The sequence below is a fragment of the Dicentrarchus labrax genome, unplaced genomic scaffold, assembly GCF_905237075.1.
Source record: "Dicentrarchus labrax unplaced genomic scaffold, dlabrax2021, whole genome shotgun sequence".
NCBI lineage: Eukaryota > Metazoa > Chordata > Actinopteri > Moronidae > Dicentrarchus > Dicentrarchus labrax.
The window spans coordinates 19,525,208-19,552,691 of NW_026136710.1; the positions used below are offsets into that span (position 1 = coordinate 19,525,208).

At 40.6% G+C, this 27,484-nt stretch overlaps 1 protein-coding gene across 2 annotated transcripts in view; it reads right to left on the minus strand.

The window, feature by feature from the left end:
• The window catches only part of si:ch211-196i2.1 (collagen alpha-1(I) chain), a 99,242-nt gene that overhangs the window by 49,699 nt on the left and 22,059 nt on the right, over positions 1-27,484 (minus strand). The window contains exons 2-6 of one of the 2 annotated variants that reach the window (XM_051412947.1): positions 20,128-20,275; positions 19,787-19,945; positions 17,795-17,987; positions 14,631-14,765; positions 14,183-14,263 (exon numbers count right to left, since the gene is read on the minus strand). In XM_051412947.1, coding sequence (XP_051268907.1) covers positions 14,183-14,263; positions 14,631-14,765; positions 17,795-17,987; positions 19,787-19,945; positions 20,128-20,275 — 716 coding nt within the window. Of the gene's footprint in view, positions 1-6,045; positions 6,171-14,182; positions 14,264-14,630; positions 14,766-17,794; positions 17,988-19,786; positions 19,946-20,127; positions 20,276-27,484 lie in introns of those variants that run through there. The other variant, XM_051412948.1, reaches the window with a different exon arrangement.

The following is a 27,484-nucleotide window of genomic DNA, read 5'->3' on the forward strand; positions in this document are numbered from 1 at the left end:
TTACTTGTGTGGTTTTAAAAGAATTGTCTGGACAACTGTTGGATGGACATGAAATGTGTCTAGTCTAGATCTAGTGCTATCACTGAAAAAATTTCAGATTTATCCAGGACTTTGGTTTATGAGCAAATATTTGGCAAAAAATATGACATTCCCATCAGCCTAAGCTGAACCATTGTTTATTGCCAATTATTAATCTTTACATGCAGACCTAAGATGGTTAACATGCTAAACATTATACCTGCTAAACATCAGCATGTTATTTTGTCATTGTGAGCAGGTTAGCGTTCAGCTCAAAGCCATAGGAACAGTGGTGCTTCGAGATAAATGCTATCAGCCTCACAGAGCTGTTAGGGTGGCTGTGGGCTCTTAATCTTGTTTTATTAGATTGTACACAAAAGGTGGAAAGAGAGAAACTGAAGTGTGTGTCCTGATCCTGGTACAATGATGTTATCTGATAGCTTAGCGTTTTTTTTGGCATTTTACTTTAATTGGATAGTGACAGTAAAGAGTGAAAGGAAAGGGGGAGAGGGGATGAAATGAAGAAAACGGTAAGGACTCTACCCAGTGAGCCAAGGTGACCCACAAAAAAAAAACAAAAACAGATTTTTAATGGGTAGAGTAAAGGTATGCATTTGCCCAGCAACAACTGTATTTGTATCTGTGTGGCACTGAGGTGATTTTGAATTAGTATTTAGGGTATTGTATTCTAATATGTGCCAAGAACTACTCTTTAGACCATCACACCAAAAACAATCTGTGCTTTGGACAGAAGACAGCAGGCAACGGTTCATGCTGTTTACTTTACCACCAATGTTTGAGAGCTAAACAAATTTTAGGTATCAAATGAAGAATAAAGTGGTACCATACACATTTTTTGAATTAGTACAATTATTATAGATGGGGGTCTCAGGTTTCCCATTTGGTTACAGGCATTTGTAAAGGCCAAATACAAATGAGCATGCTGTGATTGCATTATCAGAAAGAATGATATGCCCAAATGTTACTCATAAATTATCAGCTGAACCTGGCTTTCATGCATAACATCTGAAATATTAGAACAGTCCGTCCTAATACTGTATCTTCAGTGAAACCCAGACCTTGGGGGAAGGTTGACTGGGTATAAAAAGGTCCAGTGAAGGGCTGAGATAGGCAAGAGACCAAACACGGTGCCCCAGCTGAAAACAAAGGCCCTTTCTCTCTCTCCTATCCCAGACCACAGTCAGGCAGTCAGCCCTGGTTGATAAGCTGACACTAGATCTCCTCTGGTCAACACCGTCCCCTCAGCTTATCTCCCCACCAGTCTGTGACATATCTCTATGAATGCCAGCCCAGGACATAGTAGTTGGAGTACTATGACGTGTTGGCCAGTCAGTCAGGAGCCAATAGCTGTCAAACACTCTTGACAAAACAAAGACCAAGAAATGAAATATCCCAGTATGATATTATATGTTAGGGAAAACTTCTTGTTCATTGTGTGTGTTGCAGTATGTGTATTTAACCCCAATGTACTTCTCAGGGGTTAAAAATGGAAAAGTCAACTTACAGCACTGGCGAGCTTATGAAGCTAGCTATATAATGTCTTCTGTGGGTCTGGAGAGAGCTTTCTGAAGTGAAGGAAAATGGAAAATGGACAGCACTTATAAAGCATTTCTCTACCTTAGTGGACAAAGTGCTTTACAATTTGCCTTTCGTTCAACCATTCACACACGCCAATGGTTGGAGGAGTTTGGGGTTCATTGTCGAACCTCCAGCTAGCTAGCTACAGTCGTGTGCGTAGACTCCATTACTATGCTGTAATCCCCGAACACAAATTCAAATCAATTTGAAGGACGTTGGAGGATGTAACCTGACAAGGCAGCAGGACGAAGATAGAAAACTACAAGATTACATGCCGTGACATCTTGCCAGGCTTCTTTCTCTGTTTGTGGCTGGTGCAGTGGTACTGGAGCAATCAGCTTCCTTTGAGTAAGTACTGGCAGCTACAGGGGTGTGCTGTGGTGTCCTGTGACGCAGCAAGGAGACACTGTCCGTTAAACAACAATGGCAGCTACCATAGAGGTTAGCATAGATGTTGCCACCATCGGTTACATCCACTTTAAAATTAAACAACTTCAAAGATACAGGGTAGACCCTGCATAGCATGCATCTGAGTAGTTATCTTGTCAAACAAACCTCTAATAATCTCAGTAACTATTTGTATCACATGCCACATCTCGCTGTCTTTCTGTCGGCTCTGTAGTAGCAGGCTGAAGCAAGCAAGAACACTGTGCCTATCTAATGTGTTTGTTCATGCCTTTGTATCCTAACAACACAGTGAGCGGAGGCACCGTGCGAGTTTTGGCCCACCCAATCTAATCTATAGGTGAACAATGACAGTCAGGGTATCGAGTGGTTTAGTCTGTGTCAGTATGCATGGCTGCAGGCTGATAAACAGACAGAGCAATTCTGCAGGCTCCCATAATGCTCCTGTCACAGTAACTCATTTTTTTCTTACTTCAGTTCAAAGCTTTTATGGTCATGTGTATGTGCTTTATCCGTTTTCAAACCCTCAGGCCCCTGAAACCCAATTTATAAAATGGTATGTATAATGGAAAACTGCCCTCTACCTAATGTATATTAAGTACACCATATGGCCAAAATAATGCAGACACCCTGTCCACATACTTCTGCATAATTTTTATCCTTAGCCGATTTTCATGGTTTGGGTTCCTTGGTTCCAATGAGGGGAAATCTTAATGCTACATTATAAAATGATATTTGAGACAACAAAAGGTGCTTCCATCATTGTAGCAAACGTTTGTGTTTGACCCTTTCATGATTCAATATGACAATGGCGCTGTTCACAAAGACCATAAAGAAATGGTTTTCCCAGTTTGCTGTGGGAGAATTGACATGATCTGAATACAGCCCTGACCTCAACCCCATCCACCTTTGGGATGAACTAGAACATAACCCAATACATCAGGATTGGACCTTACTAATGCCCATGTTTGACAATCACATGTAGGTATAATTCTAGGGTGGCCATGTAGTGTAGTTCTTCAACAGTGCTATTTTGGTCTAAACATTGCTAGTCATTTGACATGTGGTTGTAAAAGAAGGAGATGTTCAAACAGTAGCCATTTGTGTTGAAATGATTAGTCAATTCATTTATTAGTTGATAGACATAATTAAATGTGAGCAGTCTGGTAATTTAAGTGTTTCAGTCTTTATAAACATTTGCATTTCAAATGTAACTATTTAACATCTTTTGAGAATGTTTGTTGGACAGAAAAAGCAATTTGAAGACATCCCTTTTGGAAACTTTTGCAGACTCAATCACTATTAATGATTGATTAATAATCATTTAGTTGCCGTGATCTGACGATACATTGGGTAAATTTGTTGACTTGTCAACAAATCATAAATTCATACAAATATCACACTGAACTGAATGGATTGGCTAATGTACTGAAGTAATAGAAATTTAGAAGACAAGTTTTTTTTTCAATGAGCTTAACCTTCACAACAGCCATTGGTCCAACTTGCAGGGACTTGAAACTCTCTAATCCATCACACTGTCACATGGCCTTGTTTTATTATCTCCTCAGTTAGCCATTTGTGTGGTAAAGCATTTGAAATGCTTGCAAATAGGTTGCTATTTATCATCTTCATCTAATAATATACAGCACAATCACATCAGTTCCATTAAAAGAAGTAGTTATAAGCTCAACTTTTCTGCAACTCCCAAACATTTGTGGGAAAACACAGTAAATTAGGGCAATTAGGGCAGATGTTGGCAGGGCACACCTGGACTCAATGGTTATAACAAACCATTGTGTCCTTCCAACAGCACAAGTCTCCTCAGGAGTCTGTCTAAATGTGTAGCTGACAGATCCTCTGTTATGAGCAATGAGAAGTCTATGGAAGCCTCACAGCCTGACACAAAGTGCCACAGGCTAGTGCGCTTTAATCAACACACACATGCACACACGCAGACAATGAACACTTGGTTCTACAAAGGGCTAATCAAATGCCAAGGTCCGTAAATCTAACCAAGACACAGGTATGCAGACGTCCTCAGACTGGCTCAGTCTTGCAAGCAGTAGAAGGCAATTTGGCCTAGAAAAATGTATGATGAGTGGTCTGATGTTTCATGAATAAGGACCAGGCAGAGGATAATGAAAAACTGTAAAAGAAAAGCAAATCATCTTCTATGATTAGTAAACTGTTGCAAAATGTTGCAAACCTTGCCAACCTTAAAAAAACACAAGGAAACCAGCAACAGTAGCCAACAGTGAAGATACAAACAGCCTGATGAGCTCTGTGTGTGTGTGTGTGTGTGTTTCTGCCTTTGAATCCCAGCAACACTGTCTGAGGGGACGTGGAGAAGGCACAGACCTAATGTGTCAAAACATGTGTGTGTTCATCTACACATCTACATGACTTGTAATGTGCACGCGAGTGAGCGTGTGACTTTCTATTGTGACTCAGTGCTGTTCAGTAGCTCAGCAGGTTGAGCGCAGTATTAACACCGTTATGGTTGGGAACTTTATTCCCAGCAGGACCACCCATGTTAGAAATGCCACAGTTGCTTGGGATCAAAGTGTCTACCAAATCACCAGTGGTGGTCCAGGGATATAAGATCATGAAGTATGTTGGAGGGACAAAAGAAAGACCTTGACATTGTTAAACAATAAAATTTGCTTGGCAACCTCTAGCTCCCTGTCTAATAGAACAACATATGGGCAAGTGCCTCTTTTGCCAAAGCAAGCTTCTTCTCATGTTCACAGTAGATAGCCTAAGAAAAATAAACTGGTGTCTTTCTCCTAGCCTGGGAACCGGACAAATCTGCAAGCTCATGTTTTATTGGCTCTGGCAGATATATATGGTCATCCTTCCATTCAGACAGATTACCACCCATCCTGGATTTGGTCGGGCCAATCACAACCATTTATCTAATACTGGATTGGCTTGATACGTTGACTGTACAGAGGAGCGCGACTTTATTGGCCGTTGAAACCTTTTCAACCAACCAACAACCAAGAACTGTTTCTGTTGAATCCACTATCACCTCTGTATTAAACAGATGGTATATTTTCTCGAAAAGAAAAACAAACAACAGCACGTCAAGATAGAAAGATATGTTTGCCGTACTTCTGACAGGATTTGGTAAGTTTAATTTACCAACTATGCTACATCACACATTTCATAACTCTGATTGGTTGTAGGTCCATCCAAAAGCATTTTGGTCTGCGCCCGTTGATTTACAGATAAACTGAGCTAAATCTTTTGAACTCACAATCTATTTAAAAAGCCTATTGTGCCACTGACTGTCCCTGAAAGTCATGACTGTGATATATTATGCATACACTAGAGACAGTGTCTATTATTTAGCAGTTACACAAAAATATTTACTTAGGAAAGCCAATTGCAGATGTGGTGTATCAGATCTCTCTGTAAGAACGAGAGGCCGTTATGCTGCTAGCTACTAGTGAGCTAGCCATTATCGGATCACAAATGGGCTTCCCTTAACTACATTCAGCATGTGAAGATGCATTCGGAGAATGCTCTCAACTGATAAAGTTTCATGGAATTGTTCATTTGGTTGGAAAAAAATAAAGTCATCTAGTCTGGAGACACACTGTTATCAAGAGAAGAGAGAAACAGAACACATAACTGCAAATGCAAAGCAAAACAATACTTGAATGTAATGTGATGTTTAACATAAAGGATTAACACTAATCATTCTGACATCACCCTACAGGGTGAACACTGGTTCAGGTTGATTCAAAACTAAAAACTAAAACAGGTACAACCTTGATCTTTAAACATCTGAGTCAAATCTCCAAGAGCCACAAATTGCAAGTGTGTTAATCACACAAACATTCATCCTCAGGGAAGGAAAATGTCCTAATTCCAGTAAAATCAGTAAAAGCATTGCCACATTGTGTTTGACACAATGGTTTGCAGAGCATTACACACCCTACTTTACATCAGTCTAGACCAAAATGAAAGGGAACATTTACATATGCAACATCTGTACAAGGTTACACCAGGCAGTACCTTTCCTTTCCGTCTCCCTTGACCTTGCACGTGCAGTCCATCTAAATCCAGCAACAGGCATCCAAGCAGCAAGTACCATCCAACATGGTAGAGCATGACTGCAGGAGACACTGCAGGTCTGTCTGCACTTCAACTACCCACAGGCAGACCTCTGCACAGGAGGCTGATCCAGTTCCCAGCAGACACACCCACACACCTACTGGGTACACACCCTTCCACTAGTACCAACCATACACCTTGTGCAAACAATGCATCTAATCTGGCATGTGTAGGAGACTGTAGACCAGCCCATTGGCCCGAATGCTGAGAAAGAGTAAGACAAGAGAAAATGTACAGGGGAAAAGACAACTGTAATCTAGTGTATGTGGGACAATTACAACCCAAAGTATTTTAAATAAGAAATACATTCAATCACTTTCAACCACAAAAAGTCAGAGAACGCATCGGATGTTATAGCACATTAAATCCTTAACATCAAAAGTGCTTGCCAGCACTCAGCTAACCAAACTAGATTGAGGGTGAGAGTGAACATCTGATCGTGGCGAGCTATTGGCACAACACACTAACCGCAACATCATGGGCAACTAAAAATCTGCTAGAATGAATAACTGCTCATTCCAGCTGAGGGGAGCAGAACGAAGGAAAACAGGGATGATGTGAGGGAATCCCTACTGCTTTCACACGTGGATGCATTCTGGTCGGAGCGAGCCTGCATGCACACAATTAGACCTAAAAGAAAAAAAGAAAAAGAATCTCTGGAGGGGGAAGCCGCAGTGCCCAGATTCAGTGAAACAACCACAGTTGAGAGAGCATCTGAAGGGAAATATTCACAGAGGACCGTCTGAGGTTGGCTTGATTTAAACGGCTGGGTCGACACAGAGAGGAGACCTCCTCTGCATGAAAGCCGAGAACAGCGGGGCAACTCCCTGTCACCGGAAGCATTACTTCATGTCTATGAGGAACAAAAGGAGAGGTGGTCTAGCGTAAACAGCAATATAAATAAACGAGAGCAGAGGGAGGTTGATTCGGGGTGAACAGAACCTCTGTGGGTGCTTTAAAACTGCAGGGCAGATGTGCGGGAGGAAATCAATGATCACTTTTTAATTCTAAACAACTTCCCGGCACATCTTCAGTCCTCCCCGCTACATAATGGCTTCCAGAGATGCCTGCTGTCTGCACTGAAAATGTAATCCTTGTTGCATGTTAGGAGCGGGACCTGCAGTGGAGAGGGTTAGCGCTGGGAAGAATCAGAAAGGAGAGTGATTGCAAGTTGCTGATGTAGCACTCTTATGACAACGTCCCATCACCTAGCATTTAACCACAGTTGATTTATCTTCACAGCAGAGATACCCTGTACCAAATTACAGTTTTGGAAAGGGTAAATTATTAGTTGGAGCATGTTGGGGCTTCTCGTGTTGAGAAAATCGTTCCATGTCTCGGACAAAAAGGAAAGAAACAACCAAGAACCCTTCCCTTTATTTATATTTTTCGATCTTCTTCTTTCCAAATCCTCGATCTCCTCCTCCTTCTCTTTCAAAGAGCATCCCCTCTTTCAACAATCTACTTCCTCTTGCACTCCACGATTTGAAGGCCTCCTGGCTTGTCTGTATTTACTTTATTTTATATTGGAATCAGTCATCTTCACCTTGCCAAGCAGATGAAAAGTTACTGCTCAATCTATGGTGCAGCGCGTGAAAAAGAAAAGCTTGACAGTGTGCAGAAATGTCCTGTTGATTTAAAAACAAAGACAGAATTCAGATACTCTTTCACTTTTTTTATGGCGAACATAAAGCATATTTCCTCGTCCTTGTGTTTTAATTTAACAAATATTTTGCTCAATGTGCCGTTTAGTCTTTGATCCATCATGCAGCTCAGAGGAAACCCCAGAAAAACATGTTTAACTCCAGAATGCATCCCACCAGATGGATTGTGGGGCTTGTTTTAATGAGTCTTTTCTTTGTTATACTGTCTTGGGAAACAAGAGCTCTGTATCCCACTGTCTCCCTTCTGCTGCTGCTCTGACGTGTTTGTGTTGCAGTGTGTCATCCTCCGGCAATGCCAACAGTTTGAGCTCCAAGCGTGAACAGACCTCAAACTGTTTCATGAGACAATTAATTTATTGTGTTGACCCTTTAAAAATAGCTCAGTTAAGTCCTTACAGAGCTGAAAAAAAATATTATGACGACTTCAATGTGAGGTCTCATGTGGCTCTAATCTTATTTTCTCTAAATATATATTATATTCCTCTAAACTATGTATTATTCATGTAATTCATATTCTCCTGTCACAATTTATTTCATTGTCTTTTAACTTTTTCCCTAAAGCAGACGTTTTCAAACTGTGTGGGAGAGTTGAAGGGGTAGAAGATGCTAATTCTAACTCCAGAACTCTAACTTCCAACAAACTTTGAAAGCTCCTCTAAAGCAACTTAGATTTGAAAGCTTTCATTTCTTATTATCTCTGATGCACACACCAATGAACATGATGTTAAAAAAAAACAGAACAAAAAAACATGAAGCTGGGAGTGAACTGTCCCAGACGGTATCTCGCTCTCTTTCAGCACTGTAATTATGGGAACATTACATTATATCACAATATCATCAACACAGCTTAAATGATTTACTTTTCTCTGTCTCTGATATGATCATAAAGCATGACACACACTAATCACAGAGCTGAGCATACACAGTAACTGTAGGAAGGCCCTGAGAGAACTGTAACTATCCTGTCACCAGAGCCATCATCCTGGAGCCAAACCCAGCAGGATTTACATTTTGCACGCTGGCAGCATGCCGTAGGAAATCACAAATAAAAACTGAAGACCCGACATGGGTCACTCGTCTGCTGGGCCTTATTGGAGCTTCTTGGCTGACTGCGTAGGATATCTTGAGTCTGTAAGTTGAGGAGGTCTGTCAGCACATCTACCTGCTCTCTTTGTTGCTAGGAAACCTGGCAGATCTGTCTGTGTTGCGCAACCTCGCAACATTCAGAGGAGAGCAAGAGCAGAATTAAGTGAGCAGTATTGAGATCAATAAAGGAATGTGACGTTTTCTGGGATGAGAAGATGTTACTTTTGGCCAACGATGTGAACGTGACAAGAATGTAACTTACAGACCCACTGATTCTGGCTTTCACAGTTAAGGCATGATATCAGCTCTTTGTCCACACACTGGTGCACAATTTGCACTGGTTCAGCTCTCCTGACAGACAGATGATACAATATCCAGAGTTCAGGGATGACATCCATAATGGTACTTATAGGAGCAGCTCATGTCCCCCTAGCTTTTTGGACAAGAGGTAAAAGCTGGCTAACCTTTCCGTCTGACTCTCTCTACAAACCAGCTGGATGACTCTGACCTGGCCCCTGGCCCCTGACCTCAGATTCAGTTAGCTGCTGCCTCTGGCCAAGTACGCAGCATGGCCAGAAAGTGAGAGAATTAATCTCTGCAGCTCCCCTCAGCTTCACAGTGTTTTAGCGTCTTTCAGCCTGTTGTTTTGGTTTTCCACTCCTCAGCTGTACTGGACCTAGCCATAAATAAGCCAACGATGAATGCAGGTTTGAGGTGTACATCAGGAGTTTCATATGTTTGGTATAAGGAAATGACACAAGACTTTAGATCTAATGGGTAATTTGTTAATGACTATAGCAGCTTTAAAAAAAAAAAAAAAAAAGTTAAACAAAATTCAACCCTTACTAACGCTTAAGCTTTGCTAGGACATGAAAATTCCACCAAGGGTAAAGTCATTTAATAAGCACCTATTGCCAAGCTTTACATGTAATACGTAACATGGACCCTGGTGGATTGACAGAGTTATGGAAAAGTGTCAGAATGATGGATCATTTTTTTCCCACATTTTTGTTTTGTCTCGGCTTGCCAGTAAAAACCCATTGTTTGACAAGTTTTATGAAAGAGGCCTCTCTAGAGAACCGAGTGGAAACTGTTGGTTGTGATAGGATATGGAACAAGGAATATTGTGACCACAGGTGTGTGTGTCTCTTTCTCTCTGTGACAGATGCAGCTTTAGGGATCAAGTGTACGGTGTTTTAACTATTTATAAAAGTAAAAGCCCTCAGACAAATTGGATTCACTCTGCTGGTGACGTTCAACGCAGAAAAAACAATCAAACACAAACTTTGTCATGCTCCATCTCGCCCTCTCTTTCTGACACACATGCATGTACTGTATACGCAAGGAAATCCACATACTGTACACACCTACAGACACCATTTAGGAGACTAAAAACTTTCAGATCTAGAGCGGATGTGCTGATTACTATAGAGCACACCAGGGCTGTAATAATCAGTTGATTATTTTTCCAATTACCTTTATAAAATGCCTGAAAATAATAAAAAAGGCCTCAGATGTTCTCAGAGTGTAGACTGATGTCCTCCTGTTACTTGTCTTGTTCAACCAAAAGTAAGTAATTCCATTCACAATCAAATAAATAAAAGAAAAGAAGCAAGTATTTACATTTGGGAAGCTGAGGGCAATAAATGTTTGGCATTTTGGTTTGATAAATAGCTTAAAAGATACAAATAAGTGCTAAGATTTACAAGTAATTCTGATGAATATAGGGCATTTCGATTATGAGGGTTCAAAGCCATCAACATACACTGAAGTTCATAGCTCTGGCTTCGTAATCACATGTTTAGTTAAGGTCCATGACCTGCAGGAGTGTTTAACATCTTAGTGCATGTTGGTGGAGCTGTAGATGAACTGGGCGAGTGCCATGTCTCTAAAGAGAGCACCTGTCAAGGGAGCCAGTGGCCCCCAGACAGGACATGCATCAAAGTCAGGAAACCCCAAAAACGTAGCCCCACAGTCAGAAATGTTATGCTTCAAAGACGACAGCAGCAGACCTTAGCGAAAGAGAAATAGATCTTGTTAATGTAGTAGTGTTGTTTTTTTGTTTTTTTCAATGTGCAGATTCTGAGGAGAGCCAGAGACAGGACGGCTGTACCTCCACAGGTCTCGTCTGTGTGGATTTAATGAGAAACAGGCTGCATGGAAACTGTGTCCAACATCAGTCCCTAATTCACCCTTTGACTATTTCCTATGTGATGAGCTGCAATTAACAATTATTTTGACCATAAAACTGCTGACTATTTTATTGAGTTCGTCATTTGGTCTATAAAATTTCAGAACATGCCCATCACAAAGTTTCACAAGTGACAAGGTAAATGTCTTGTTTTGTCTGACAAGCAGTATAAAACTAGCCTGGGAACCAGACCAGACCAATCTGCTTAGCTCATGATGTCATCTACTCTGGCAGATTAATTTGCATTTGTGAATTAGTGTGACAAAGCTCAATTTACTATGATAAGGCAGCAGACATTCACAGTTGAGAAGCTGCAAACAGTGAATGTTTGACATTTTTTAAGGAAATGGATCGACATCTTGAGCAATGTAATGCTTAGTTGCTTTCTTGCAGAAAGTTAGATGAGCAGATTAATACAACTACAGTACGACAGCCTCTGTCCAAAGATAACTAAATATGCTTAACAGCAACTCCAAAGCTCCCCAATTACCACAAATCTTTTGTCTGATCAATGCAAAAACCAAAGAACAACAAGGAGTTAAGATAAGACTTTCCATTCCACGGTGGAGGAATGGTGGGATAACTGGGGTTATGTGACAGACCATTAAGACATAGTCCAGCAAATAACCTCTTCGTGTTTTTACACAGGAAAAGGGGGGTAGAGAGAGGGGATGACACGTAGCCACAGGTCGGATTTGAACCCTGGGCTGCTGCAGGACTCATTCTATGGTTGCCAGCTCTATCAAGAGAGCTAACCGGGCAACCTTCACTTTGGTTTTTATATCAATATGCTGATCCCGTCCAAATTCATTGCAAAGTTATAACAATCAAAATTTGTTTTAATTTCAATCAATCTTACTACATACAGTAGCGCACAAGCCACTGAATTGATTTTTGGACAGGGAGTGCAGAGGAAGAAAGAACGTGAAACCAACAGTTGAACAGACAGAGACAATGGACATATAAAGAGACAGTTAAGACACAGAGACACATTCAGACATAATAAATACCAGAAAAACTGAAACAGATGAACGGAGGGAGACAGATAATGAGAAGGAGATGCAGCCTGCTGAAGAGATTTCAGTTATTATTAAGATATATCTGCTGCAGCTGATCCTGCAAACATTCTCTACAACACAAAACAGCAGGAGAGGTTTTCGTCGTCTGCATCATCACAAAGGCATGCCAATGCCATCCTGATGGGAGAAACACAGTGCCTGATGGGGCTGGCATGGCACGGTATGGTCTGCTGTGTTTTACTCCTGGCTCCTCCTGGCTGTACACTACTGTATACGGTAAAGAGAACCAGATCCTCGCTGATTTTTTCCTGCATTTGGCATTGACATGAAAATGTAAATTCAAACCAGCTTTGCTTTTCGTTTGTTTCCAAGCGCACGGTCTTTGCTTTATTTCCATTTCAAACATGTGCCGATTCCAGAAACATGGTTTATTCTGCAAGTGCCAGTATAAACACCTGTATGTATTTCAGGAACCAGTATTTTGTTTAGTCGGGAGGATTAGACTACAGTGTGTGCAGTCATAACAAAACAGATTTCTGAATGTATACGCTAGCTCATTGTGGATTCAGATGTACTGATAAGTTTAAAATATTCATCACCATCAACACAAGTTTAAAGTGTGGAGTGGAAACCAATGGGCTTGCAATTATAGAAAGAAAGACGGGTGGATTTGATAGGACAGGCAGAAAGGTGGGAAGCTGGGCAGACACTGTTTGACTAATAAAAGTATGACTCATACGCTCACACATACAGATTAATTAATAGCTAGCACAGTAGAAACCCAGGAAAAGTCACAGGAGGCTTGATGGCAACCAAAAACGGGAACCTCAAAAAGCTTTTATTTAGTAAGCAAGGGTCCTTTTTCACAGCAGCCATTTTGACATTAAATAGTAGGATAAACACGAGCGTTAGCAACGACACTAATTCAGGCTCCATTCCATTTAGTGTAGCACAGTCTTTCCAGTGAGCCAACATGCACAATAGCAGCACGCTGACTCTGTTTGACCTGAATGGAACGGAACCTTAAATAGTACAATAACGCCTGTGTTTACTCTACCATTTCATGTCAAAATGGCTGCTGTGAACAGGGTCTATATGGTCGGTCTGTTCTGCAGTGAAGAGCAGTTTTATTTATGTCACAGCACAAAGTGTGATCAGTTGCCAACTCTCCAATGGTAGGTAGTAGTTATCTCAGACTGCAAAGTAACTAGTAACTCAAGTTATCAAATAGTACTAGTGGAGTAAAAAGTACAGGCATTGTGTAAATTTACATCAAAAAATGGTTCTGGTTATAGAACTTGGAGAAAAAAAATGTGGAGAAAATACAGATAATTTACTGATCATACACCCTGTAAACAAGTAAACCAAAAAAGCAGTGGTTGTGTTGCAAAAGTTAAAATAAATTATTTATTTTTTAATTGTTTTTGTCAGATTTTTTCCACATTCTTTTAATGTTCAAAGTAACGACACCAATAAATTCCCCTTATTTTCAATGAGAAAATGAAGCCCAAGCTATAATTAATCAAAACAGATTTTAAGCTTCAGCAACCAAATGAACCCTTTTCAAGCCACAACAAAGACCAGGGAGCAGACACAGACTGATGGACCAGAGCTCAGACAGGTCAGGCACACAGGCGTCTCACAGAACACGCTCTCTCTCACTCTCACACACACACACACACACACACACACACACACACACACACACACACACTAAAAGTGGACCAGTCAGTTGAGAACAAGAGGTGGGACGGCTGGTTGGTGCCTCTGACGCCTGAGGCTCTGCACCGCAGTACTAATTAATGACAGAAGATGAACTGGTGGTTAGAGACAGAGATTGATGAAAAAAAAAATAGCCAGTAAAAACCAGACCGATGGTTGGTATATACGTCTGTAGCTGCCTGCCTGTCCACAGCTGGATCTAACCCCACACTCTCCTAACTACAAGTCCAGGACGCAGCTGTGAAACCAGGCAACTGCATGTTTTTTTGTGTTGGACTTTGCTTGCTTGTAACACCTAAATGAACTGGGATTTTCAACACAACTTTAAAGAACACTGCCGTTTATATCCTACTTACAGTTCTACCAAAGCCCAAAAATGACTTGTCCTCGGGATTCCCCAGCAGGTCCTCCAGGTCATTCGAGGACAGGAGTATATTCTGTGTGGAAACACAAGGGACAATTTCTAAATTCAAAAACCACAAACAAACACTCACACGGTTATTAAATTCATCAGACCGGATTAAAACCACAGGAGTCAGTGCAGTTTTTGTTTTAAATCCTCTGATGATCTTTTATCATGCTTCATAGTATATAACAGGTTCTGCTGTATTAACTGCAGGAGTCAGAGTGTCTGGGCTGTGGGCTTCAAAAGACATGTGGCTTCACCTTAAACACCTCAGTGACATGTCAGAGCCTTGCGGTTTACAAAGGAACAATAAGAAATGACATGACTCCATGATTGCCAGTGTGTGTAATAACACACATTATATGACCAGATTTCTTTTCTTCTTCATCTTTCCTCACCTCCAGGGCATTGTTGGTGCGTGGGGAGCGAGGAGGCTTGGGGGCGGTCTCACCACAGCGGGGCGGGTGGTGACTGCAGTGTTGCTGGGCTGCGTCTGGGGTGCCCATGAGGAAGGTCAGCTGCCGGAGATGACCCTGCAGAGACAGAAATGTTAAATACAATGAGAGAGGAAATCTACACAAAACTTTTTTAAATGTAACCGTCTCTTGATATACAGAACAGAAAACTACACTGATCAGCCATTTTATTATGACCACTGACTGGTGAAGTGAATAATACAGATTATTTCGATATCATGGCTCCTGTCAGTGGGTGGGATATATCAGACAGCAAGTGAACATTTTGTCCTCAAAGTTGATGGGTTAGAAGGAAAAATGGGCAGCGTGAGGATCTGAGCGACATGGGCCACATTGTGATGGCTAGAAGACTGGGTCAGAGCATCTCCAAACCCACAGCTCTTGTGGGGTGTTCCTGTCTGCAGTGGTCAGTACCTATCAAAAGGGGTCCAAGGAAGGAAAAGTTGTGAACCGAAGACAGGGTCATTGGTGGCCAAGGCTCATTGATGTAGTCGTTGGTCCGTTGTAACAGACGAGCTACTGTAGCTCAAACTGCTCCAGGGTGCCCAGGTGCTCATAATGTTATGGCTGATCGGTGATGAGCAGTTGGCGCTACATCAGATTACAAAAGATCAGTTAACAATTCAATCCCAGGCATGGGATATAAGTCAGTTGTAACTTTTGTGTAAGTTTATATCATTCTTGCACAGTAATGTCTACAACAGCAAAGTCAATATATAAACTCAATAACGTCTCACTGTAAACAAATCTTAGATGTCAGTAACAGATCAATAAATCATGTTCCTGACATTATAATACTGAGTGTTAAGTATAGAGTATCAGTATCAGTAATTCATCATGTCTTCTGTCCTCCTATATGTGACTCTCTGCCTAGAGGTAACACTGGTAGAGAAGGGAGGGGCTGGTTTGTTTCAGGCAGTCTTTTGCAATGTGTTCACTGCAGACGTTCATTTCGCGATGATGATGAAAATACGATTTAGCGGTCAGCCCTACTGTGAGCAATAAGACATAAACTCAACTAAAAAAAATGACCGTTCTGACGAATGAAGCCAGAACATATGGCATTTAATTTGACAATGAAATGGGGATTTCTGATTTGTACACTGAAACATATTAAACAATTAACGGTAGAATGCGTAATTAAACCCGGTATGGAAGTTTCATTTTCATAGCTGGGTTATGATTGTCACTTAAAGGTCTCTTTTACCTCAATTGAGAAACCCACTAATCTATCCACATTCACTGGTAATCTCTAATGTTAAACAGTGCAGAAATAGTGGAAACATTGTGGAGCAAAATGTAGAACAGAGATTTACATCCATGAATGTATCGCATCAATGCATGCTGGGAGGGTTCCCAACATACCTACCTGGCACTCGACCAATCATATGAATGCTTATCATGGTTCCTACTATTGATTTTGCCTTTATTTTTTTATTCAAGATAAGTCCATCCAGGATGAACATATTACCCTGAATAAGTTAAGCCACACTTGAAAGACAAGGCCCGGCTATATCACATTTTGGTCCTAAAATTAAGCCATTAAAATAAAGCAGTATGTGTCATGCTATAGTGGAGTAGATGACAGTCAGAGTTATAGATAAAAGCAGTGTACAGTAATGTAAGGTTTGGCGTTGCCTAACACAAAAGATTATCCAGAGACAAGACTGTCACCACCTCAGATTGTGGAAGTGCTCCATCCTTGGAGCTCAGTAAAAAGCTGTCACCAGGGGAAACAAGGCAATGGAGAATCCATTTTATCTGGTGCTAAGAACAAATCCAGATGCTGCTTCTATAACACTCCTCCTCCCCCCCACTGTGATACAGTCACACTGCCTGCTCTGATCCTCGGGCTACATCAGTGTTCGCAGTAACTGGGACAGCATGTGCACAACGCAAAGCGAGGTGCATTATGGGCCTTCAAAATCAGCCTTTAATGGAAGAGGTTCAGTTGAAAAAAAAAAGGACCATACAAGATAATGTAATGATGACCTTTTCAAATTAATCTGCACTTAAACTGCATTACCACACAACAATAATGTAACTCTGACAAGAATGAATGCAGATTTGATGTTCTCTGCGACAGATTACACAACTCAGGTAAGTTTTCAAGAGTCTACCAACAGATGGTAATATCATACAGGAAATAATGAAATCCAGTAGGTGACTGGAATGGACAAAGAAAATGACATGGAACAATCTAAAACTAAACTTACTGCATTTGAAAATTGTCAGCAAAAGTTTACATGATTTGTACTTTGAGTTTACATGTTCTCCTTGTGGGTTTCCTGCCGCAGTCCAAAGGCATCCAGATTTGGTTAACGATTAAGTAATGTGACGAGAGATGTCTTCATGTCGGGAGGGGTGTTGAGGATACTGAACTCATCCTCTGTCCAAACACTCATCAGTGTTTCCTCTGTAATTTTACGTAACACTGGTGATTGGGCGGTAATTGAGGTTGTGGTTAGAGCAGGTTACAGGGAATTTTTACGCATAGTTTATAAAAACAAACACATGGTTTCTAAGCATTACGGGCTTCATGTCTTTGGGTCTGTGATGAAAAGGGAATGGGGTGGGATAGGGCCACGGGGCTGGAATATCTACTTGTGTGTTCTTTCCTATGTGTGTGCGTGTGTGTGCTGCAAGGATGAGCAGGCGCGCATGTCTTTTCGGACCAAATTCTACTGAACTGGACTATACACATGTGGCTTATTACCTGGCAACAGTTGGTTTAAATATCATCTGGCTGTTGCATAATCATCTGGTCATATAATTTGTGTTATTACACACAAACATAATACAGAACAACATTAGCATTTTCAAAAAGTAGAGCTTTTAAAATCCAACTAGCCATTCAGACACCCTGAAGTTCATTGTTAAGTCAGTTGAGAATCTGAACTGAACTTTATGAATTTATCTTCTGGCCGTCTTGTAAATGAAAGAAATGGGCAGAACAGGTGATAGGGTTTTGGGCTTATGATTATATCAAGGGTGTGGTTGCTTTGGTGTGTCTTAATGTCTCTCTTTATGATCAGTGGGAAAATAAAATGAGAAAAAGAAAAAAACAAAGTTGCAGAGCCACTTACTTCAAATGGAGTCTCGAAGCCCTCAATGATGCCTCCCACCATGAATAGGCCGTCAGCGCTGATCCCCATGCCATGGTAAACCCAGTCCACACTCTCCAGCAGAGAGCAGTCCACATACAGCGCCAGCCGCTTGGCAGACACACTGATGGCCACATGGTGCCACTTTCCATCAGACAGACCGCTGACTGGGAACCTGACAGAGACACATGGTCCATTATGTAATCACGTCTTTGGTTTTTGTGCATCTTGAGATGAATGTCTGTATGAATTAATCTTGGACATAAATTAAAGTTAAAACCTTTTGTATTTCTCTTTACTAAAAACCTTCCTTTACTGAGTAGTAAGGTTCAAGCTGTAGGTCAACTATTTAAACGAAATAATTTTCTGATCTGATCTGATCTGATGAAGTGTCCTTTAGCAAAACGCCACACCCCTGACAGCTGGTGTGTAGCATCTGATATTGTGTTGGAATGTGCAAACACTGCTGATCCATCATTCTTTAGCATGGCTACATAAAACATGCCAGAAGTGGAATATAATACTGATTAAAAAAAAGGCAGAAACTCATTTGGGGGTCAGAATATTTCCACAACAAACACTAACCTCTGACATATCACCTTATAAACATGCTATGCCTAACATATAAGCAGTATTAACAGTTACTTCCACCAGCTCCTGAGAAAAATATGAGGCTCTTTAACTGCTAAATGTGCCACTTTCTTTATCAGCTGGTCTTTCACTTTGTCTATCTGCTGTTTGTGGCTGGTCAGGTAGTGCACAGTGTGTCTCTGAAACAATGATAAAGAGGCTAAAGATCTTTCTAGAGCTGAAAAATCTGGCAGTAAGTCATTTCATTGTCATAGTGCTCAGCCGATTAAGCTTTGTGCTCCTATATTGTTACACCACAGTTTAAAAAAGAAATCAAATCAATCGAATCAAAAAACAGTGCAGCAGAACCAGAGATATAGTCTCTAGGCATATACATTACCCATAATTCAACTTGATCACAGACAGTTCAAGTGAAGATTAGCAGAGGCTAATGTTGCCTCGAGCTGCCAGCCTCAAGCAGAGATGAGGAGTGGGACGGAGGTCTGGTAAACTCACTTCTTTCTAACCCCACATCTCCAGCTTAACTTGTAGTCTTCAGCCCCATCTGACACTGACTCAAGTGACATCACTTAAGGCAATGTTGGTTGTGGCTGATCAGATATTTAATTTGAATACATCAGACGTCACGCAGCTCCCAATGGAGCCATAAAAGTCTTTATAGAACTTTTATTGCACCTGCAAATCAACTTTGATTTGTAAAAGTGGTGGAATTCCCCTTTAATATATCACATAAAAAATAATGGAGCTTTAATGTCGACCCACTAGCATCCTTGTAGGTGGAAGCCACCAAAGAACATGCTTGATAGACATGCTGCCTTAAGACAAAAACAAGGTAAAAAATAAAATCAGCCATGTGCCAACAGTGGAATACAAGTACAGTATCTATGTCTGTCTATCTTTTGGCCCAGTTCTGTCTGCTGTCGTGCAGTGATGAATTGCTTCAAGCTCTGTGGTTCCTGAAGAGGCAAAAATCTGCCAAGAGACGCCTAATAAATCATCTCACCAAAGAGACAGTCAAACACAATTTACAGTCAGAGAAGTACGTATGTGCTGCAAACAAATACACTTCCACAGACTTTCCTCAGTCATACAGACACATTTTCATGCACTTTAGCCAAGAAGCAGGAATGGGCAAGAGTGGTTCTCAATTACCTGAGATGGATGCTGTAATCACTTTGACATCTGGATTTTTTGGATAATGAATAAAAAGTATGTACTGTCTCACTGGTAGATTTTAAGCAATTTTAGCCAATTAATTATCATCTTAAATCTATTTCACAGCACTCAATACATAAATAACATACTCTCAATTTGTACTGATTTGGTGCAGGAAAGGACAAGTAAAACAATAAATAATAAAATAAAATCAAGAGGTGTGCTCACTCATAGTGTCGTTGCTGTGTTCCTATGAAGATGACGGCGTAAGCACTGATCCGCAGCTGCAGCATAACGTGGCTGTCGGGGCTGAGCATGGTGAAGACACTGCGTTCGTCTCTCTGAGGACTCCGCAGCTGCACCAGCAAACTGAACTCATCTGCAAACCTGAACACAAACATAGACACACACCATTTATAATTGTTACTGATAATTGTACCACCACTAGGCCCAGTAAGCAACAGTTGACATGGAGGACAAAACAAAGGCGAACCAATAGATTTTACCTTTACATGCAGTAGGAACTATTAATAAAGAGTTAACATATGGAGTTGTAGATGAAACCGTACCCGTCAGTGAGGAGCTGTTGGAGAGGGAGAGCCAAGGTGGAGTACTGCCCCACCTGTAGGACCGGACACCTACTGTCATCCACAGTCATGGAGGTGTTACTGCTGTTCAACAGCTGAAGAGAAAGCTCCTGCAGAATGCTCACCTCATCTGTAGTGACACAGTTAAGGAGAAAATACAGCTAAAGCCGTTAAGGAGCTTTGTACACCATGCATACGTTTAACAGCAAACCAAACAAGCTCAGGTAATGATGTGCTATAATATCAGAGTGAAGACACTTGGGTGCTTGTATGAAAACCCAGTCCCAGTTTCACCCACACAAAATGCTATAAAATGTATTTTTCCAAGCGTGACTTATATTAATAAAATTGTACCTTTACTGTGTGTGATGCAATGGTGCCTAGCACTGTATTAAGTTTAATTAAGTGTCAACATGTTTGCATCGCAACAACCTGGAAGCTAAATCCTCCTCTGTGTCATTGTCAGTGGAATGGATCAACTGCTGCATGTGCGTGAGAGCATTTTAAGCGTTTACTTTGCTTTATTTCTCATGTAAAAATGCATTGAGACAGCAAAGTGATTCAAAGGAACTAACAATACAAACAGAGAGGGAGAACTTCATCTTTCATCTATCTAATTAATGTTTGTAGCAGCCTCATATTGCTTATAATGCTTGTTTCATAAAGCCCTGGGATAGGCCATAATGAAGGGGAATACCACAGCATGCTATCATTTTAGAAATGGTGTGCTTCCAACTTTGTGGCAGCAGTTTGTTTAAAGCCCTTTCCTGTTTTAGCATGACAATACATCCATAGCCAAAGCCAGGTCCATAAAAAAAGGTCTTGTTGCACAGAGCTTTGACCTCAACCCCATCCAACACCTTTGGAAGGAACTGGAGCACCAACTGTGAGCCAGACCCCATTACCCAAAGTCTTTGTGGGAAGCCAGAAATCAGAAGAGTGGAGGCTGTTATAGAAGCAGATCAATCCCCATGGATTTGGTATGACATGTTCAACAATCAATAAAGCGTTTAATGTTTTGGTGTCCACAAACTTTTGGCTCCATTCCATCCAGTGTATGTTCTGTAATGTTTCAAGATTAGGGGAACCAGTCTACGACCATCTGCATCAACCAAACTAAACATTCCTCTGCTAGCACTTAGGAAAAAACTTAACATGCTGTGAACAGACCACTGATGGCATTACTAAAAAGCGGAAAACCACTTACTGGGCCATTGCCTTTCAAAGCTGCAGAGGGCTGCTACAAATTCCATCCATCCAGAGGGTGGGTGGGTGTCCTACAGTGCCAAACATTGTTGTACCTCTTACCCACTGGGTGTAAGATGTAAGTTATAACGGAGTCTTTAATTTTTACTCCATGTGAGCAGGTAAAGTGCCATTCGTCATGTCCCGCCCACAGGTGGGCTTTGCTGATGAATCCTGTGCTTTAACAACTCCTCTTGAGGATTATGAATACAGCTCTTCATCAAATTTGGAGAACGTGAGTCACCGCTCAAAGACTGGTATTGTTGTATCCTGATCACCCGCTTACCTGGGAACGGACTGAGATCATTCCCAACTAAAAGGTCAATTTCATTATGTACGAAGCAGTGCTGAGACTAATTAGTCTGACAGAAAAGGTGCATTTGAGAAGAAAAAAATCTATTTAACTAAATACGATTCATAAAAGAATGATCTACAAGAGCAGCCCTTGAACATGAACCTGGGATTTGGGAACCTAGGATTTTACCACTATGAACATGTCTCGGAGTGCCTTGGGACTTTTCCCAAAGATATGGGATTGCTCAAGGAGATTAAACCCTCCTTCGCTCAAGCACTTTAATAAATGAATCCATGTCTGTCAGCCATTAGAGTGCCATTTGCTCTTTACACTCATCCTGATAGCACTGCCAGACAAATCACTGGTCTGCAGAGAGCCGTGTGGTCACACTCTGCTGCCCCGAGGAATGGCACCAAGGGAACATATCTGGTGTCGCACTAAAAATTCCAACATACCATCCTTCCAGGAAACCTCAAAGATATATGGACGAGAACCACTTAGAGAGAAGGCATGATTTGCTTTGCACTTTTAACCTTTAGTTAACAGCCGCGAGGGATGCAAGGTCAAATAGTTAACCAAGGAGGTAAACAAGATGTCAGTTTTTAAGTTTTAAAAAGGGGTTCAGAGTCCCATTAGCAAGTAAAGGACAGAGATGTTTCATTCATCTCAGGCCACAAGGAACCCAGATGAACAGAACATCTGCTCAGTTCAATTTCATACTTTAATCTCATGATTTGCTGCTAATGCTGTTTTCCAGAGACATACAGCATGAGGTCAGTGTATTTTGCCTAATGGTGGGGTGACTCGATTTTGAGGACAGAATATGCAAACCATGGCTGCAGATGCTAGTGTTCAAACACCTCCTTCGCTGATTTTACATATAAAACGGAAACTGTTGAACAATGTCTTCTCGAGGGAGATTTCCCAAGTTTGAAACATGACATCATCAGGGCTCTTTCTTTGTTTTTGTGGATTTAAGTTGAAGCTTAAAAGAAGTTACTTTAGGTCAGAGAGGTGTGGCCATTTAGCAGTCAAGCAAGATCTAACAAAAGATATAGCATCTTAGGTTGAATTACGGGAAATGTAGGATGTTTTTAGATTTACTCATACTAGAGACTAAAATGCTGTAACATTTTTGACCGTTTTTTTTTTTTATCTGTCTATTGTCAGTCCCCCGACTTTCTAGAAGTGCAACACTAAATCACTGGAGTACTCCTTCAAACTGGTATCTTGATCTCTATATTCACACTCCAGTCCCAAATTCACCCTGCTCCAGAGGCACTGAAATGATTAATTACAATGATATACATGATCACATGAATATGTTTTAAAATGAAGTCCATAATGAGTGCATTTCATGATTTTTTCTTTGCCCTGTCTAACAATGAATTATTATAGTTGTAGAAAGGCTACATGGGACGAGAACATACTTTATGTTAAAGTGGAGTCAAAGTGAGTGTCACATTATGAAGGCTGCACTGTACACCTGCTTATGATTGCATGTTATTACTCAGCTAGTAGTCCAGCAGCAAGTGCATTTAATCAACTATTGTTTCGTCACCAGGGAAGTAATTACACAAGACAATTCTGAGAAACAATCAGTATTAATGTGGAAACAATGAACTCAAGGGTAAAACATCCATTTCACTGTCAGAATATTTTATAAATAAATGTACTTTATACCCAGGCCACGGCCATATTATGGATATTTACATTGCTATTCCGCCAGAATCAATTGATCAATCTTTAGAAATGTATGTTTAGATAGATCAGATGTCCATTCTGTGTACCTAATAAGAAAATCTCTCATTTATCAGCCGTTGTTTGGACTCACAATTACACAAGCTTATAAGAATTTACAAATCGCAAAGAACCATAATAACAAGATTAACATCAGTCGCACAATCCACAAACTCCGCTGTCATGTGGAGATGTGTGTGGGATTGCTGATGCTACAATATTTTAATGAGCAGTAATTCATAGCCCCAGGAACTGGAAAATGTTCTCACACACTTACTGCTGCTAATGCTCTGATGGTCTTTATTAAGCCCCACTTGTGCGGGAGTATTCATGAAAGAACATTTCATGTGCCAAAGCTGTGCCCTCAAGGAAAACTTAGGAACATATACTCATGTGCTTTTCTCCCTACACTATAATCAAAGGATCAAGCCATTATGATGGGGAGGGGGTAGAGGAGGGAGGAAGAGGGGCTGCCAGTCATGCCTGTTCTGTTTCCGGCAAAAGTAAAACAGATGTTTGAGTCCTGCATCAGAAGAAATGTGTGAACAGAAAGGACTTTCAGGGTTAGTGCAGTCTTTGGGCAATTTTGCAATTTGTCCTAATTACCCAGAGTTAGACAAACTTTTTTTTTGGTCTTCATGTGTAGTCTGAAGGTATGTTCACTGTAACTTTAACAGTACAGTGACCTAAAAGAGTACACCCAGTGAACTAGCATACAGCCTTTTTATATTCTTAATGTGAATGTGTGAAGAAAGTTTTAAGGCAATCCTGCAGTAACTGATTTCTTTGGGCAGCAGCAAAAAAGAAAAGAAAACATATATAAACGTATGTATAACATATCATAGCTTTTAGTTGATGTAGCAAACTTGTTTGCAAACAGTTGCTTATTCAAACATCCAGCTGTTACAGAGCAACAATATTCATTTTGGAATCATTTATGTTCCCTTTCAGCTCTTGGTACCAAGCAGCAACTTCCATTTTTCTTTGCAAATGCAGCCAACACTGAAGTAACAAAAGCTGCAGTTCCTTTAACAGCCACTTGAGGCTGGCTATAGAAGTGAATCAATCTTCATGAGCATGCATATTAAAATGCCCTTATTTACAGGAGAAATAAACATGTTGTTTGCAGCCTGGTACATAAAACGGGGTGAATTTGTATGTAACTCACCCATTTAAATTATATTAAGGCTTAAAGTTATGCATACTTAAGGGCTTGGTCCCTTTGAGTGTCAGAAAATATCACTTTATGTAGGGCTGTGTAAAAGCCTGTAATAATAATAATAATAATAAAAAAATGTCATGGGTTCTTCCTTGGCTCATGCCATACCCTTTCACTAGGAATGAAAATCAGGCTAGTAGTTTCTCCATGATCCTGCTGACAAACAAACAAACCCACAAACAGCACTTAAAACACAACCTCCTTGGCAAAGGTAATAATATCACCATATCTTGGCTAGCAAAGAAAAAAAAAAAGAAAGAGCACCAGCAAAAGAAATGAACACAGAGAGATGAGCACAAATTGACACAGTACATCAGGAAAAGGGGACTGAAAACCACAAACACAGACTACAGCTGTGTACGATCTTTTTTAAATGCTGCCAGTCATTGTAAAGCAGCCATCTTTTTTGTTATCATGACATGATCCTTCCCATAAATCTCTTCTGATCTGAAGTGATAATCTGTGTAACAAATGGAGGCCTTAATGATGATCCAACATTGTTATACAAAGAATACAAAAGCCTCTGGAGAGACATGCAGACAAATAGTAAAAAGGCCTCAGCAATTCTGTTACTCTACTTCAACAGCTACTACAACTATTTTGATTTACGTGAGAGTTGAACGCTTTGAGGCCGTTCAGCAGGAGACGACGATGGCTGTCTAACAATGAATAAAAGTCTGTTTTACATAACAGTGAGTTAACAACTTCTTCCTCACTGATGATCATCCAGAACTGTACATGTTTGTAGTTGAAACACAATGCAGAGTTAATCTGGGAAAAAACTATCTGACAGGAAGATCATATGTAACTCATATATGATCTTTTTGAAAGTGGTTTTGTTTATGAGACACACATATGGTTCTCATGGATTCTGCTTTGCACTGTGACCAAGTGTTGATGATTTCTCTGTCTGCATGAATGTCTATGTTCGTTCTTCAATACTTTACCTACCTCAGGAAGTAGAGCAGAAACAATAAATGGATTCATTGATTAGACAGAAATGAATGTTGATTGACATTTTCACATTGACATTCATTCATTTTAGTTTTAATAAACTAAACAAGTAATCTATTAATCTATAAAATAGCCAGCAGATGAAAATGCTTGTGAAAATAAGGGTTAGTTTCATCCCTAACAGGAAGTTCAACTAATTTATCACCTTGTCTACCGTGCAGGGCCACATTTCAGCTCCTCTGCCAGGCACGCAACTTACAGTTAGCCATAATACCTGTCTCTGAGTCTATCCATAGAGATGGTAATGTGTATCTTTAAAACCATCATTTACAAAAGAAAACAACATGTCTGGTGACTACAGACATGGAGACCCTGAAAACTGATTGATCAGCTTGGGTTGCCTGTGTTCCGTCAGTTTCCACTGTCAGTGAATAGTGACTGATGGTTAAAACTATAAACAAGTTAAAGAGAGGCCTAATGTAATCTTCTCCTTTTCTGTAACACGTCTAGCAAAGCCATTCCCACAGTAATCCTGCGCACTGTGATTGTCACCTGACCAAGAACTTAAATATCAGAACATAAAAAAATAATTTGGGCTTGTGGTTGCATGACAGTTGTATTTATTTCAGTAGCAAAACAGGACAAATATTCCCATCCTTGCTCTAGACTGTATCACAATGTCAATGACAAAACATAATTACTTTGGGGTAAACAATTTAAACACAACACAACCTGATAAGAGTTGCAGTGGTGCTAATGTGTGAGATCCAACGCTATACTGCATATCGATTCTTTCGCCACAGGCATCTATGGTGACACAGCCGTAGACGCTCTCATCCACACGGGACTGCTTGGATTGAACAGCTGTATACTGAAATCCCACATACACATATAGTAAACTAATACAAACAAGATCAATATCTACTAACCAAAAAAAAAAACAATAACCAACAATCAGTGAGTATTGGCAGTGGCAGTGTTGCTTCATATTTGTTTGTTTTTGGATGAGGGCCACTATGAAAGGCTCTCATTCACACACAGTCTAGCTGCTGGCTACACACAGAATCTACCCAATCCTTTCTCAGGAACCACAGCATATAAATCATCCATAGACCGTACCCACGTAATTAGCATCGAGAAAAGAATACAGTCCTACAATGCTGTCATACATTCCTTGATAAAAAGTCACTTTGACAGCCATGAAAAATGATTCGGTGAAACGTTCAACAGATGGAGCGATTTAAAAGCAGAAATGTTTTACATGAGTGGAAGAAAGAAAAAGCTTTGAGCGTGTTCGGCGTTTCCCTGAGTGAAAAACCTCAAACGTTCAAATAGTCTCATTCCAGAGGGGTGATGCCTCAGTGTGAACATGAACACACTTGGAGCAGGTGAGGCCAAAAAGGAAAGCCGTACACTCCACAAAAGCACAGTCCACACTCCTAACTCCCAAAGCATCAAGCCTTAGACACACTACTATTGATTGTACTAATTTCTTTTGGCTCAGACATCAGTGGAGCATGTAAGGAGCTTACAGACTTTATGTCAGACTGTTACAGTAGGTACCAAAGCTCAGGTCCACAGTGAGCCAACAATAGAGAATGACATGAGGCCAGAATAAAGCCAGTGTACACTTCCTCTATTTTTGTAACTCTCTAGAGTTGCAGCAATTATCGGGCCTGGCTGATACCCAGCTCTCAGTCTGCAGGCAATCTGAGGAAAAAAGACCTTGCGGGAGAAAGAAGGTGCCAGGTTCTGCCTTAGACAAAGGGTCAAAACAGAGATGTAACTAATCAATCAGCAATCAGTCGTAACTGGCCAAAAGAAATACAGGTCACCGTTTGAACTTAGTTAAATCTGTAACGTAGTTTCAGATCCATTATTTATTA